The 15,162-nt window shown below is 31.2% G+C and overlaps 1 protein-coding gene across 1 annotated transcript in view; it reads left to right on the top strand.

The window, feature by feature from the left end:
• The window catches only part of LOC124357126 (uncharacterized protein C19orf47 homolog), a 36,135-nt gene that overhangs the window by 14,000 nt on the left and 6,973 nt on the right, over positions 1 to 15,162 (top strand). The window contains exons 2-4 of the mRNA XM_046808603.1: positions 11,013 to 11,209; positions 12,523 to 12,676; positions 12,814 to 12,924. Coding sequence (XP_046664559.1) covers positions 11,013 to 11,209; positions 12,523 to 12,676; positions 12,814 to 12,924 — 462 coding nt within the window. The remainder of the gene's footprint in view (positions 1 to 11,012; positions 11,210 to 12,522; positions 12,677 to 12,813; positions 12,925 to 15,162) is intronic.

Raw genomic sequence — 15,162 nt, 5'->3', positions numbered from 1 at the left:
CAATAAAAATATCGTCTCTCTACATTTGTGCAGGTAGTTGCAATAATTTTACCCACAAACCCCTGATTTTTTAACGTTTTGGTGTACCCTGTACATTAGCGGCAAGATAAGTCCAACTTTTTGTATCAAAATAATCAGTAAAGAAATACCTTTAAAATGAGGTATAACTCAACATACCTTTACATTTGAAAATTTTCCAAAAACCACCCCTACCCCCCAAAAACTACCCTTTTGGGGAGTTTTAGAGATTTCAAAATAATTTCTCCAAATTCTTTGGGGTGGAAATAGGGGGGTTTAAGTTGTTACGAATAATCTACCTCGTTTGGTTTGGCCGCTATACGTACTGTACGGGTGGTCTGCCTCACCCTGTATTTTCTAAAAAAGTTCCATCCAGGGGGTGCAGTGTTGATAATTTCCCCGAGTTTGAGTTTACAGCTACATTTCGTATAACACGTTTCATTACTGATCTGGTTCCGCAGTCACTTCGTCCTCTTCATCGCTTAGGTATGCAGAAAAATGTATGTTAGGGTCTTCAATTAGTAAACAATGATTATCTTTTAGAATAGTTTTACCAGTATCCACTAAAAAGGAAATCTACACATGACTACATGACAGTCAATTTAATATAGTGCTTAAATATTTCAGTGTTTAAATAGTTTTACAAAGTGGTTGTGACAATTTGATTTTTTTGAAATGAACCAGAGAAGTATACTTCACCTAAGGAATAGATGGATATAACTTTACCTCTGCAGACGAATGAGTAAATTAATACTTTTTAATGCTCACTATCAAACTTGCTGAAAACACATGTTTTGAGACACACTTTCAAGAGCCTGAATTAAATTTATGAGAAGCCTACAAATTGTAATCAGTTTCATATAGAGTTACTACTTTATCCATAGCTGCACATTTTAATATTTTGACATCTTAATTTTACAAACAAGACCTAAGTAGAATAATAAAATTCCTGTCTCATTGATCACTTGCTTGACTGCAGCAGTTTCCTGTTGATAAAGGATCTGCTCCCCACTATATACCAACAGCTGTTTATTGCTTGCTGTCTGCAGACTGCATGTTGACAGCTGTTTAATTTGCTGTGTGCACTACACATTCTGTAAGACCAACCAGTTGAAGGGCTGTGTACTGCTGTTTTTGCCTTCTGAAAGTGGAAGGCTGACTGAAATTAATTGCTTGCTTGCAACTCATATTTTAATCTGCTATCTCCAGAATAAAAACTCTGAAAATGAAATAAAATTTTTTAAATTTGGATAAGAAATAGAAGTCTCAAATTAAAAATAGCAGCATGTTTACCTTAGGAGATACAGTATTTTGCCAAAGTAAAGGGATTTCCTCCAATGGCCGGCTGTCATTTTAGATATTGAAAATGACTCCAAGGTACCAAAATATAAGGTAGAATTTTTTGGCACGAAAGAGATAGGGCTAGTTAGTCAGGGTAGTATTTGCCTTTACTCTGAAAATAAACATAAATATGGAATTTTAAGAGCAGAAAATTTGAAAAATAAGAAATTGAATAACGCCTTGAAGGAAGCAGAAACTACGTTAGTTTAATAAATTGACGGAAGAAACAAGCAACAATATAACAAAATTAAGTTAATCTAAGAATGATCAAACCATTACAAAAAAAAAGGATATGGACTTTGAACATCATAGTGCTAGTGTGGAATTGATTGTAGATAATTATGAAAATATGGAAAAAAACATTGCATGAAAAAACTAACAAATTTCTCCCTCTCAATGGAAGTGAAGACTTGGAAACATCTTTAAGTCTGGCTGCAGAAGCAGGTAACTTACTTTTATGTGAAAACCAATAAACTTAAACAGGAAATTCATGATAAAAAGTTAGAATTCGTTAATTTACAGTTGGAAACTGAAGATAAATTAAACATTGCCAAGAAAGAAATGGACACCCTTTCCCTACAACTTTATGAGCTAACAAAAGAAAACAACATGGAGAAATCACAGCTAATTATGAGACTTCAGGAAAAAACACAGTTACTAGAAGATATTGAAGAGCAAGAATATAAAGAAAAGTGCTTTTATGATAAAAAAATAAAGAACCTGGAAGATAATTTAAGTAAAATAAAATTTAAGTATGAGGAAAATGATAAAAAATGCAGGAAACACTAAAACTAACAGTTGAAAAGTTGAATAGTGAAATAAAAGCTTTAAAAGAAACATTAAAAATCTACAGATCAAAAAATGGAGAAATGCTTAAACTGCAAACAGAGATCAAAGGATTGCACAATGTAAATGTCGGACTGATGGAGAAAATGGACTCCTCGAAAGTGAGGAAAGACTCAAAATCAGTGTTGGAGGTTAATGATCTTAATACTAATACTCGACTAGCTATTACTTCGGAGCTCTTAAGCCAGAACTGTCTTACCGATTTTTACATTGCAACCTTATTTTGAGCTTCTGAATGAGCATTGTTTGGAAAACACTTCAAGCATTGTGGTAAACCCACTTATTGTGCACGCATTACAGATTTCTAAAGAGTATGTACCTATGATTGACCCCCTCTTATTGAAAACAAAAGAAAATATAATACTACCAATTAATAACTCAGACAAACCTGAGGTTGCTGACAGTGGTCACATTGGAGTACCTTGGTTTATCAAAGAACTGCCAATAAATACTACTATTTTGATTCATACAGGAATCTAAATTTGAGTTCAGCAAATAAAGTTGCCAATAATTTGTCAATGTATCTTGGAGACACTGCATTGACTGCCGAATTTCTCCATTTTAAATGGTCCTCAGCAGCAGAATGGGTATGATTGTGGAATTTTTACCTGTTGGACTATTGAATCCATCATTCATGGCATTTTAAAAACTGGCTCTCCAAATTTTGATTTCATACAAACCGTTGTACTAGATTTACCACAAATAATCGTAAAGCGCTCGCTTTTTGTCCTATGTTTTGATGAATAGTTCTCAGTTAGATGGTGAGAGATTTTTTAAATTGATGGTAGAAAAACCAAATAAAGAGCGTGAGAGACAGACAAGGGACCAAACTTACGAAGGGTATACACTTATCAGGAAGGCAAAAATGATTCAGAAAAAATACAGAGTTTCTGACCTCTTCCAGTGCAAAGTCGTACACGATGGCAATAAACAAAAGGATGCTTGGCTTACTGTCAAATCATGCAATAAAAATGGAAAAAATACAAGTTAAAAAAAAAAAAGAGAACAATAGGCTTATATCTATGACTGGGTTGGACACAAATAACAAATATAAAGTTTTTAGCTGATGTACAAGAGACAGAACAATCTTCAGGGACTACACTGGCCTCGACACCCAACACAAAAGTAACAATAACAGAGCTAATGAAAACTGCTAGAATCAAACATAAAAATGAAAAAACTTGGGTCAGTAGGGACTAAACTTCTTGAGTTGCCTGAAACTAGGATGATTATTTGTTCTGACAGTCAAGGTAGCAACATTGCTAATAAAGTAGAGGTACTCAGCCATGGGAAAATCAATGCTTTCAGATATAGTAGAGCTAACACAACTCTGATGCAGGTGATAGAGTCGGCATCCTTGGACAATGAGAACCCTGTTATTCTGTTGGTGGTACAAATGACAGTCTAAAGTGATAACATGCAAGAAATATATGAGTCAGTAGAAAATAAATTAATTACAATAAGTCAAAACAGACCAGTATTTATTACTACAATTCCAATCAGACATGACAAGCCTTTTAATCACCCTACTAACCAGGATATACAGCTAGCTAACAATTATATCAGTGAGATAACAGCTCGAAATGGTAATGTTCATCTCCTTAATCTCAACGGTTTTTAGAAGATCTGATTACACCAGACATGGTTTAACACCTGAACAATAAAGGCAAGACAAAATTGGCTCACAAAATTTATAAAAAGCATTTCTTGGTGGCACTCCTGGACCAGAACTTATGGAATTAGTCAGAACAACATTGAAACATCTCTTAAGCCTGAGGAGGAGCTTTCATTTCCTGTTTCGGAAGGGGAGAAAGTGTGTTCGGGCTCCTGTATTCAGGTGATTGTTGAGAACATGGCAACCGTCATTAAGAAATTCGAAAATGACAAATCGACAGCCTTTGCCCACACTGCATATCCTCTGATTTTGGGGAGCCTAGACAATGAGTGCTGGTGTTGCTGTGGCTTTTAGAAATCGCTTTGGGAAACCTTTACCATCTCAGTGTCCCAGTACACATTTGGCATGTCAGACAATTGAAGATGGAGCTACCATATATAGTTTAATAACCAAACAGAAATATAATTGGAAACCATCAAAAGATGACTATGACTTGGCCTTTAAACAACTAAAATTAAATTTTCAAAACAAGAAACTAAAACGATTGATTTGTTCTCCTCTTGGCTGTGTACGGGATAATATCTCACTGTATCACTTCATCTCAAATGTAAAGGATTTCTGTAAGGCAACGGGGGCACTAGTTCAAATAGTAACATATAAAGAAGAGTCTTCAAGAACCCTAAGAAATGGACTAAATTTTGAAGAATTTATACACAAAATGCGCCAAATGATAAACAAGGAAACTATGCAAACATCTAAATCCCCCAAAACACCAATAACAAATGACAGAATAACATTAATTGGACAACACAAACAAAATTGCTCAAACAACTTGCCATCAGTGAACGAGGACAGATCTCCTAATCCGGGCCCAAACTCAACTCTGTGAGCAACCTAAATCGCCTCAATTCAACCACCAGACTATGCAGCCTGGACTTCAACTACACAACTGGTCCAGAGGTGATGTCCAGCCAAGAAGCAATGAGAGATAAAAGGTCTAACATCAATCTAGATACAGAACAATCGGCAGTGGAGAGGGCCCCCAGCAAGCTTCGTGACACTGTACGGGGAGCAGCTGAGACCGCAAAATCGGACTGGTGATGTGTTTGTGGTTCCGGGAGACCTCACATTTTTCTGAGGCTTTAAAGCAGAGTAATAGTGGTTTTTGGTGAATTATTAATTAGTCATAGTCAGGCAGTACCTGCCTCAATAGTGGGTGGCTCCTTGGTTGTAACAGCTGAAAAAAAAACTGCCATCCTCCTGTGTCCAGGAGTGTAACCTAGCTGACTTCTAAAGTCACGAAAATGTTAAGTAAAAAAAATGTATAGAAGTAAATAGTTCGTTGACTTTAAACAATATTTTTCTTTATGCTGAAGATATTCTAGTAAATGATGATAGTTTAAATAATTGTAAGGGTATACATGAGGATAAGCATTTAAAAGAAATGTTATATGAACGTAAAACAGGTAACATTCAAAATAAATCAGATGGATTGTCTATTTTGCACCAGAATGTACAGCATCTGCATCACGTTTTGGATATCTTGAAAATAAATCTGGAAGAAGTACATCCTGATATACTAGCATTGTCAGAACACAAAATGTCTGAGGAAGAAATCATGGTATTGAACATTCCAAATTATAAAAAATGCTCCTTCTTTCAAGATCTAATTCAATTGGTGGAGGGGTTGTCATCATGGTGAGAAAGGATATTAAAAGTAAAACAATCTTAATTCCTGCGGTTCAGAATTTACTAAATGAAAAAGAATTTGAATGTTGCCTGTCAGAAATAACTGTTGACAAGTTTTCCTTTATTCTGGTATGTGTGTACAGGTCTCCTAAACATGTTTTGTAGAATCTTCTTTAGAAAAATTTGACATCTTATGTACAATATTACATGACAAATTCAAAAATATTATTATAACTGGTGACTTTAATATTAACGTTTTAAACCATGACAAAACATATTTTACATTTGTAAATATTTTAAAATCTTATAATTTGGATTACAAAGTAAACTTCCCGACTAGAATCACTACAGAATCAGAAACTGCAATAGATAACTTTGTTACTAATATAAATAGTAAACCCTTGAAAATATGTGGAATTATAACCCAGATCTCCGATCATGATGCTCAAATGTTGGAAGTTTTTGGGATTAAAATAAGTTACAAAAAAATGTATACAGAAAGTTCTCTAGAAAATATACACAAAAAAATATAGAATTGTTTTGAGATATTTAGGTAGTGAAAGTTGGTCTCAAGTGTACCAAGCTACTGTGGAAAGAAAATATGACATGTTTTTGTAATATTTTTTCACACATTTTTGAAATTTGCTTTCCTAAAATTATGGTAACCGATAGAATGTTTGATTTTAATCAGTGGATTTCAGATGACATTAAAATAAAAAAAAACAAAAAATATTAGAATTAGAAAAAGATTTTAGAATGTTTAAAGATAAAGAGTTGAACGTAACAATTAGAAGTTTTAAAAAAAAGTCTTAGAGTTTGAAATAAATAATGTTAAAAAAAAACTACTTTCAAGAAAAAATAACAAGTTCGGGAAATAAATCGAAAGCAATTTGGAATATTGTTAGATCTGAAATAAATAACCAAAATAAGTCTGTTAAGAATATAAACATTGAAGACAGTGGTAAAAAAATAACCAACCCTATTGCAGTAAGCAACTGCTTAAATGATTTTTTCGTCAATGCAGTAGACAGGCTTATAGTACCAAACATACATTTTAATCACACAAATAGGGTAAACAGTGAAACCATTCCTAATATTCCTAATGGTTTAACTTTTAGATTTGAACCAATTGATGAGCTTAAATTGGAAAAAATTGTAATGGCCATTGAAAACAAGTCATCTGCAGGAATTGATGAGGTCCCAATAACAATAATAAAAAAGGCCTTTTTATTTAATCTCAAAACCACTCACTCACTCACCTTATTAACTTCTCATTGATTTCTGGTATATTTCCTCAAAAGCTAAAAATCGCTAAGGTAATTCCAATTTTTTAAAAAAGGAAATCTATGTGATCCTGCATCATATAGGCCGGTATCATTGCTCCCTGTATTTTCAAAAATTTACGAAAAAGTAGTTTTTATTCAGCTGTTAAATTATTTAGAAAGGAATCAATTATTGGATGAACAACAATATGGTTTTAGGGTTGGTAGATCAACAATAACAGCAAGTATAAATTTTATTGAAAATATAATTGAGTCAGTGGATAAGCATGATAAAGTAATTGACATATTTTTAGATCTAACAAGAGCTTTCGATAGCGTTTCACATGACACACTATTAAAATGTCTTAGCAAATAAAAAATAAAGAATTTAATTGGTTTGATTTGTATCTTAAAAACAGGCAACAATGTGTTGAAAATACAACATGTAGCTGATGATCCTTTATGCAAATACAAATATATTAAAACATATCGCTCAAAATTGCAAACCAATGCAATATGGAGTACCCCAGGGATCGATTCTGGGTCCTCTACTCCTCTTTCTTTTGTTATGTCAGGGGGTTGCCTGGATTGGTGCCTGGGGGTGGCTCTGTCTGTATGTATGCTGACGACGTCAGCATCACTGTCTCAGGCAAATCAAAGGAAAGTATTGAAAATATCCTCATTCGTTGGTCTTTCAAGGATACAACAATTTTTAGCAAGTAAAAATTTACTTTTAAATTCAGGAAGTATAATTTTATTTCGTTTTCCCACAAAACAGGCGAGATCAAAGTTAAACCCTCATATCACTGTTTATAATGAAGAACTGCTTCAAGTGAATAGCACAAATTTTCTTGGATTACTAATAGATAATAATCTTAGTTGGGACCAACATATGATAAGATACTTTAAAAAAATGTCATCTGGACTTTACGCATTGCGTCAAATGGCTAAGGTTTGTAGCATTGACTTTCTAAAAACGATCTATTTCTCATTAATACATTCACATTTGGCTTATGGATTAAATATTTATGGAGCAACGACAAAAAAAAATTTAGACAGAATTTTAGTTCAACAAAAAAAGGCACTTAGAATTATATTACATTTGAAAAATACAGAAACAGTTAAAAAATACTTTGAAGAGCTTGGAATTCTGACAGTTTATAGCTTATATATTTTCCAAACCGTTCTTTATGTTAGACAATACGACAAATCAACGGACAATAACAATGAACATAAATATAACACAAGATTAAACAGAAGAGTAGAAAACCATACATTAAACTTTTTTGAAAAGAAAACTACATTCATGGGAACAAAATTTTTATTTAATTTGCCAAGGGATCTGAGATTAGAACCAGATCTTGGCAAATTCAAAAGGAAATTAAAAGAACATTTGTTAAAACTTCCTTTATATTCACTTGATGAGTTCTTTTCAGGATAATTGATTTATATTTTAATAATGGTTTTTTTTTGTGTGTGTGTATACATGTATGTGTGTGTGTGTGTATATATATATATATGTATAGTATATGTATGTATATGTATATGTATGTATGTTTATATATATATGTTTGGATAAATAAAAACTTTATTGGTAAAATAGTAGTAGTCTATAATACTTTGAACAATTAATTGTAAACTGTTAATTACTAAGCATAAATTATGTTAAACTAATTAATGTTATTTTGACCCTATTCAATGTACAGTGTGCATTTTTACTTGAATAAAGTATTTATTGATTGATTGATTGAGTATTAGAAGTAGAGCACTTTGCATTGCCTTTGTTTTGTAATTCTTGTATTAATACCAGGCTGAGTTCTGTCATTGCAAATCATCTCAGTGTTGTTCCCAGAGAATTCTGTTAGTCCTCTCTAATGCTCTTCTGATTCAGTATGATTACCTATTACTTTGCTGGTAGTCTGTGGGACTCTCTTACTGCCAAGATTAATTAATATACTAATTATGTTGGTGAATAATTTGAACCCTTTAAAATTAAGTTGCCCATTTACAGTAAGACATCTAGTGGGCAGTCTCTTACGTGTGTCACAAAAAAAGACCTGTCTTTCTTTACAAACCCATTTAATATTACTGTTTGCTTTGGCTAGTAGGTTGTGTGGAAAAATCCTATTTCTAATTATACTGTTAACTACTGTTATGGATATTGGAAACTTCGATTTTGTGACACATATCAGAGTATAAAGATAGCCCATAACATCATCAGGCGATTGTGAATTATAAAGCATATCTGCTCCCTCTTGTATTATTACAACAGGTGGAGTCATAGTCTCAGGTAGGTTCATAATCTTTGAGGACTCTTCAGTCGTTGTAACTTGAAGGATTATTGGCTCGAGATCAGGAATGTTGAATCTCTTAAGAACCATGTCAGTAATAATATATATATATATATATATATATATATATATATATATATATATTTATATTATTGTGATTTTTATATATTTAGAATAAGAAGTAAGTAAGATTCACAGAAAAACATGATCAAGCATGGCCCTTTAAAGGCACCACAAAAGATTTGCATGCATGCTCAGACACTTGGCTACACAATAGTAACTCACTAATTGAAATAGATGGTACCTGTTAGGACTGATGTGGCCCTTTAAAGGTACCACAACAAAACTTTTCTCAATCTACCACTAGTTTACCCAAAAACCAGTAGGATTCAAGAACTTCCATCAGCAAAGGAGAAGACACCAATAAGATGCTTCTTGAAACCTATCTTGTATATATATATATTATAATATATACTATAGATAGATAAAAGATTAATTTAATCTTTACGAACACTTACATTTAAGTACTACTCCAAGGGATATTTTTATTTTAGGCCAGGTATATTTCTGATCGGATTTTCCCTTGCCAGATCGTCGAACATAATCACATTTAGCAGCCCATACATGGAAATTACAAACCTGATGGGTAAAATCTGCATGTTATATATATAACTTTTATATATATAACATGTTAAAAGTTATATATATAACTTTTATTTTCAATGCTAATCATTTGTCTTTTTAAACATGCATGTATATTACAACAAAATGCAAAATAATATAGAATAGAAAAACATATATTCTAAAAATTATTTCCAATATCTAAACAATTTTAAAAGTTTGATTTAATTTTTAGAACAAAAGTAATTTAATAGATTTAATTAATACATTTTTATTAAGCTTGACATACAGCATTTTTCTGCAAATTGGCATTATCCTGATAACATGTAATATCTTTCATACTTGAAATAGTATTTCATTTTTTAACAATGAAAGTTTTATAAATGATTTTTGTAGCAAAATAAACTGTATATATTGATTCAATTTTATTATGCGTGTCAAAAGAATAACATAAGAATTACAGTTATAAAGTTATAATCAGTGTTCTAAAATCCTATTTGGAACATTTCAAATTTCTACACTACTGCATAGTGGTATTTATATACAAATATGGTATTATAATTTATTCATAACAAGAATATATGCAAATAAACTACTGACATGAAAATAACAAGACTGACAAATCTAGTACGTTATTTTTTTTACCTCCAATTTACCTCAAAGAGGTATGAATACAAAATTGATAGATCGATTTATTTACTATCCACGGAGAAAATTACATTAATAAAAAAATATTATTGTTAGAAAGTGACTATTTCAAGGTGATGTTTGACCATTGAAAACTTATTGGTTACTAGTTGTTGAGAGTGATAGATCAATACAATTTCATTGGTCATCAGTTCTTGAGTTGACTATATACCTCAATATAGATAGATAGTTTTCATGTACAGTACCTTAGTGTAAGTTTTGAGAGATTTTCTAAACAAAGAAAAGATATTTTTAAAATTACATGATTGGTATACTTATATTTTTGATATACTTACTAATGGGTGACTAAAGTTATTCCCAATTTTGTATTCTTCATAGATCATTGATCGTTATTATAGCTTATCAACATAACTAGCACTTATTTAAAATAAGTTCAACTGAACTGTTTTGTAGAACAAATTTATTACACTTTGGTATTTATTTAGTACACACCAATTCGAAATGTGTATGTTAATTTATTGTTTATCACATTTAATTGATTGAATATTGTGAATTTCACAAGCCAAAAACAATTTTTGTCTTACATTGTCATGAATATTCAAGGATGTAATTAAATAAATTATTCATAAAATAGGAGCTATGGAAGGGTAACCTCTGATGTTTCGTTTCTTTTACTTCTAGGTACGTGGTTAAAGTTTTTTAAAGATGCAGGTATTCCAACAAAAACTGGAGCTTCGTACGCCCTTATCTTTACTGAAAACAGAATACACAAGGATATGTTGTCGGACCTGACTGTAGATTACCTGCGTCTGATGGGAATTACATTGATGGGAGATATTATTGCCATTCTTCGACACTCAAAATCTGTACATCAAGATGTAAGTTGTGATTCTATTTTATACACTTTGAAGTTGTGTCAAACTACAAGATAGCCTTTAGATTATTTCATCAATTTGTTATCTGGTTGGCTTGTGTTGAGTTTTGGCTTATTATGATACAGTTCTTTAACCCACCTACTAGGTATCAACAAGAATGTGGTTGATATGTCCTGTTTGTTTTTGTCATGTATACAATTTACTACACATTAAACGATCAATTCAAATATCAATCCTAATAAGTTTATTATCTGTGTGTTCATATTTAATTAAACTATAAAAAGGTGTTTATGGTTGAAAACATTGTTTTTCAATTATAATGAAAAATAGAAAGTAATATGTAGTTGGTGCCAATGTATGAAACATTATTTCATTATCTCAACCTTGACACAGATAAAAATGAAAGTATTCAGCAAGGGTTTTATATTAATCCAAAGCTGAAATTATCAGTTTGTAAGTTACTATTATATTTATTTACAGTACTTTTTTCTAAAGAATAATTACATGTATTATAATAATTTTATAAGTATAATGACACATTTTCCAATTTTATTTTTCTTAGTATAAAGTACAATACAAATATTACTTATACAGTAAAACATACATCTGTAGCCCCTTTACTTTAATAAATGTTAAGATAATATTGAACAATGAAGAAGTCTTGGAATTATTTTGTCAATGTACTTCTTTTATAAGTTTCAGTTAGCTATCTTAATTTATGCTAAACAATTTTGGTAGGAACAATAGAACCTACATTTTGGAATGGTAATAACAATAATTATACAGGCTATTGTTATTTTTTTTTGCATGAGAAGATTTTAGTTTCTTTCAGAACATTACAAAATTCTTCATTTCATGCTGGAAAAAACGTATGTAACAAGTCTACTTGTTCTGAGTAGTATTTTAAGTATTTCAGTATATTTTAAATTTAACATCAATCTCCCCTTTTGTTGTACAAGAAAACAAATTATGCCTTTAAGAAATTTAAAAAAACTTTTTTTGTCTTAACAAGTGAAATACAGTTTACCTCAAAGTTAAATGGACCTGACATGAAAAATAGGTTCTAAAGTGGAAATGATTTTGGTGCTCAAGGATGTTATTTTGTGGTAAATTTGACCACATACAATACACTCTTGGTTATAAACACTACTATTTAAAATACTCTAATTATAAAGGGCACCCACTAAAAAAAGCAAACACAAACAAACCACTCAACAGTATTTTTCTCAGAATGTTTACTAGAATTTTTAAAATATATAAATAAAAACCATAATAAGTAAGTTATAAATGTTGTGATATATTGTTTTCTTTTGTAGAGTTTGAGAAAGGTAGTGATCCTGCAGAGCAAAGATGATACAAAGGCAGCATTAACTAAGAGACATGACAGTTCTAGCGATGTTTCTAGTGATGATGATGATGATGATGTTGAAATGGTTGAAGTTACCAAACCTCCCAATAAAAAGGTTCCATGTAAGTATCCTATCTATCTCTTTCATAGTGTTCTCAGCATTCATATAACTCTTTATGTTGTTAAATTAAAATGTGATGTGGTCAAAAACTGGGGCATATTAAGATAAGACTCATTTAAGAATATCTCTTATTTTTAGTATCCTCAGCAAAAGTTGTGAATGTGAAAGAGAAGTCACCACCTCGCCCAGAGACCAAGCAAGTAAGAAGTAAGGTGATCGGGAAAATTCCTGCAATTAAGTCAGTTGAAGGTCAGTATTATAAGTTTTTAAAAATGTGTTTGGATGATATAGATAATAAGTAGCTAGAGTGGTGTTTGGACAGCATGATGTATATCATAATTTGTTTTCTTATAAAATCTTATATCTGGAATCCCAAATATATTAATGGGAAAATTTAAGGTAAATTTGAATTCTAAATAGTGTAGTGTTTAGTATGGAATGTAGAAATGTAAATTTACAGTTACTTCTTCTAGAACCAGTTCCACTTTTTTATTTCTTTTCTCATACCTGATCCTAATATATACAGTAAGGTAGATAATATTTTGTGCAAGTTAGAAGACAATCTCAGTGAGTTGTATCCAACAGTTAAAAAAAATATTAAAAAAAAACAAATTCAAATAGAACCTTATTTTTACTTTCAAATAGACATCGTCTTATAACATACACAGTCACCATTCTATTTAAATTCACTAGTTGATTTATAATCACTACACAACTTATGGATCAGATACCACTCAATCTATATTAATCACTTTTACTGTTCAATTTACAACCATCACTTGATTTACAGTCATTACTCAACTTACAGTCACCACTCAATCAAGTCTCGTGCGGAATTAAAAAAAGTCAACACAAAGTCAAAGATCAATGCAAAATATTGAGGTACTGACACCTGGCAACACCTGTTTGTTGTTACAACTGACTCCCAATATCCATAGATGTTTGATAGATGAATGAAGTCTGTTTATTATTTGTACACTAAGTTCTCTAGTTTGAAAATTACTTTAAACAAGGAAAAGTCAATCAATACTTCAAGAAAAGCATTGAATGATAATCAGGAAACTGATTTTGCTACTAGTAGCAGCAAGGTTATCGAGTGTACTACTAACATTCCAAGAAAAGATGTAGAAGGGGTGACTCTAGTTATGACTGGTTGTGTGAATAGTGAAAGCTTAATGGTATTGAGGAGGAGGGTTTTTTATTGCTCTATTTTAACAACAGCAAGTGGCGCGTCGAGGTTTGTCCTCCATTGATAGCCCCCACAATAAATATTTAGAATGCTGTCAGTATAATATTGGGATTGCTGCTTGCCTAAATTACTCGTATTTGTTCTTTGTGTAGCTTCTTAATTAAGGCTATTGGAACTGTTTTCATTACTTCAGTCATTTCCGATACCCAAAGTTCCATTAATCGGGTGTTACTGTATATGCATTAATACTGCAATAATTATATTTTTATTACTTTTCATATGTGTTTTACGCAATTAAAATGTTACAAAATAATATTTTTTTAATGAATTTTATTGTGCACAAAGTTTATACTTTATATACTGTGTAATATATATATTAATATATATATATATATATATATATATATATATATATATATATATATATATATATATATATATATATATACTTACACAAAGTTTTCAGAAAAGGGTGCTACAAACTTCTGTGGCTGATAGTACTCATTATTTGAAACAAAAAAATGTCATTTAAACATAGGTTGAGAAATGTTTCATTTAGACGTTAGCCACCATTTTGTATTAAAAGAAAAAAAAAATTATTATCTCTAAAAGCTGAAGAAACCAAATTGGGCTCATAGATTTTAATAGATAAGTTAAAAGTATAAAAAAATAATTGTGTTATGTTCTTTAAAAGTAACAATATAGCGTCTCTTGCAAAATTTTTAAATTTATTAAAAAGAACCAGTCGACTTTGTTAAAATGACATCAACTATTTTAACAATTTCATTAAAATTTCAATGGTACTTGTTTAAAACAAATTTGTCAACACATAGACGAGCATGACCACTTTAAAGGCAGGCTTGCACAAGCCGGAAATAGCAAACATTTTGCCTTTTGATAGACATCAGCTGTTTTACATAGGTTATACAAATTGTAAAAGAATCTAATTATTTTGTAATTTTGTTATCCGTTCCAATGGTACTTTCTCCATTGAAATCTGAAATCTGTCAACACATAAGCGAGAACGACCACTTTAAAGGTACGCTTGCACAAACTGGAATCGCCTAATATGTCACAATCGAGAGGTACAGTTGTTTTTTGCCCCTGGCTTGTGCATGCATATCTTTAAAGTAGTCATACTCTCTTATGCGTTGGTGGAATTTATTGGAAAAAGTACTGTTGGAATATTTACAAAAAAAATTACAAAATGGTTAGTATATTGTAAAATTTTAAAAACCTATGTAAAACAGCTATTCCTACCACAAGACAAAGTTTTTGCTGTTCCCGGCTTGTGCAAG

Source organism: Homalodisca vitripennis, chromosome 3 (genome assembly GCF_021130785.1).
Source record: "Homalodisca vitripennis isolate AUS2020 chromosome 3, UT_GWSS_2.1, whole genome shotgun sequence".
Lineage (NCBI taxonomy): Eukaryota > Metazoa > Arthropoda > Insecta > Hemiptera > Cicadellidae > Homalodisca > Homalodisca vitripennis.
Note: the sequence above shows the minus strand (reverse complement) of the source record. Positions and strands in the feature narration are given on the sequence as shown.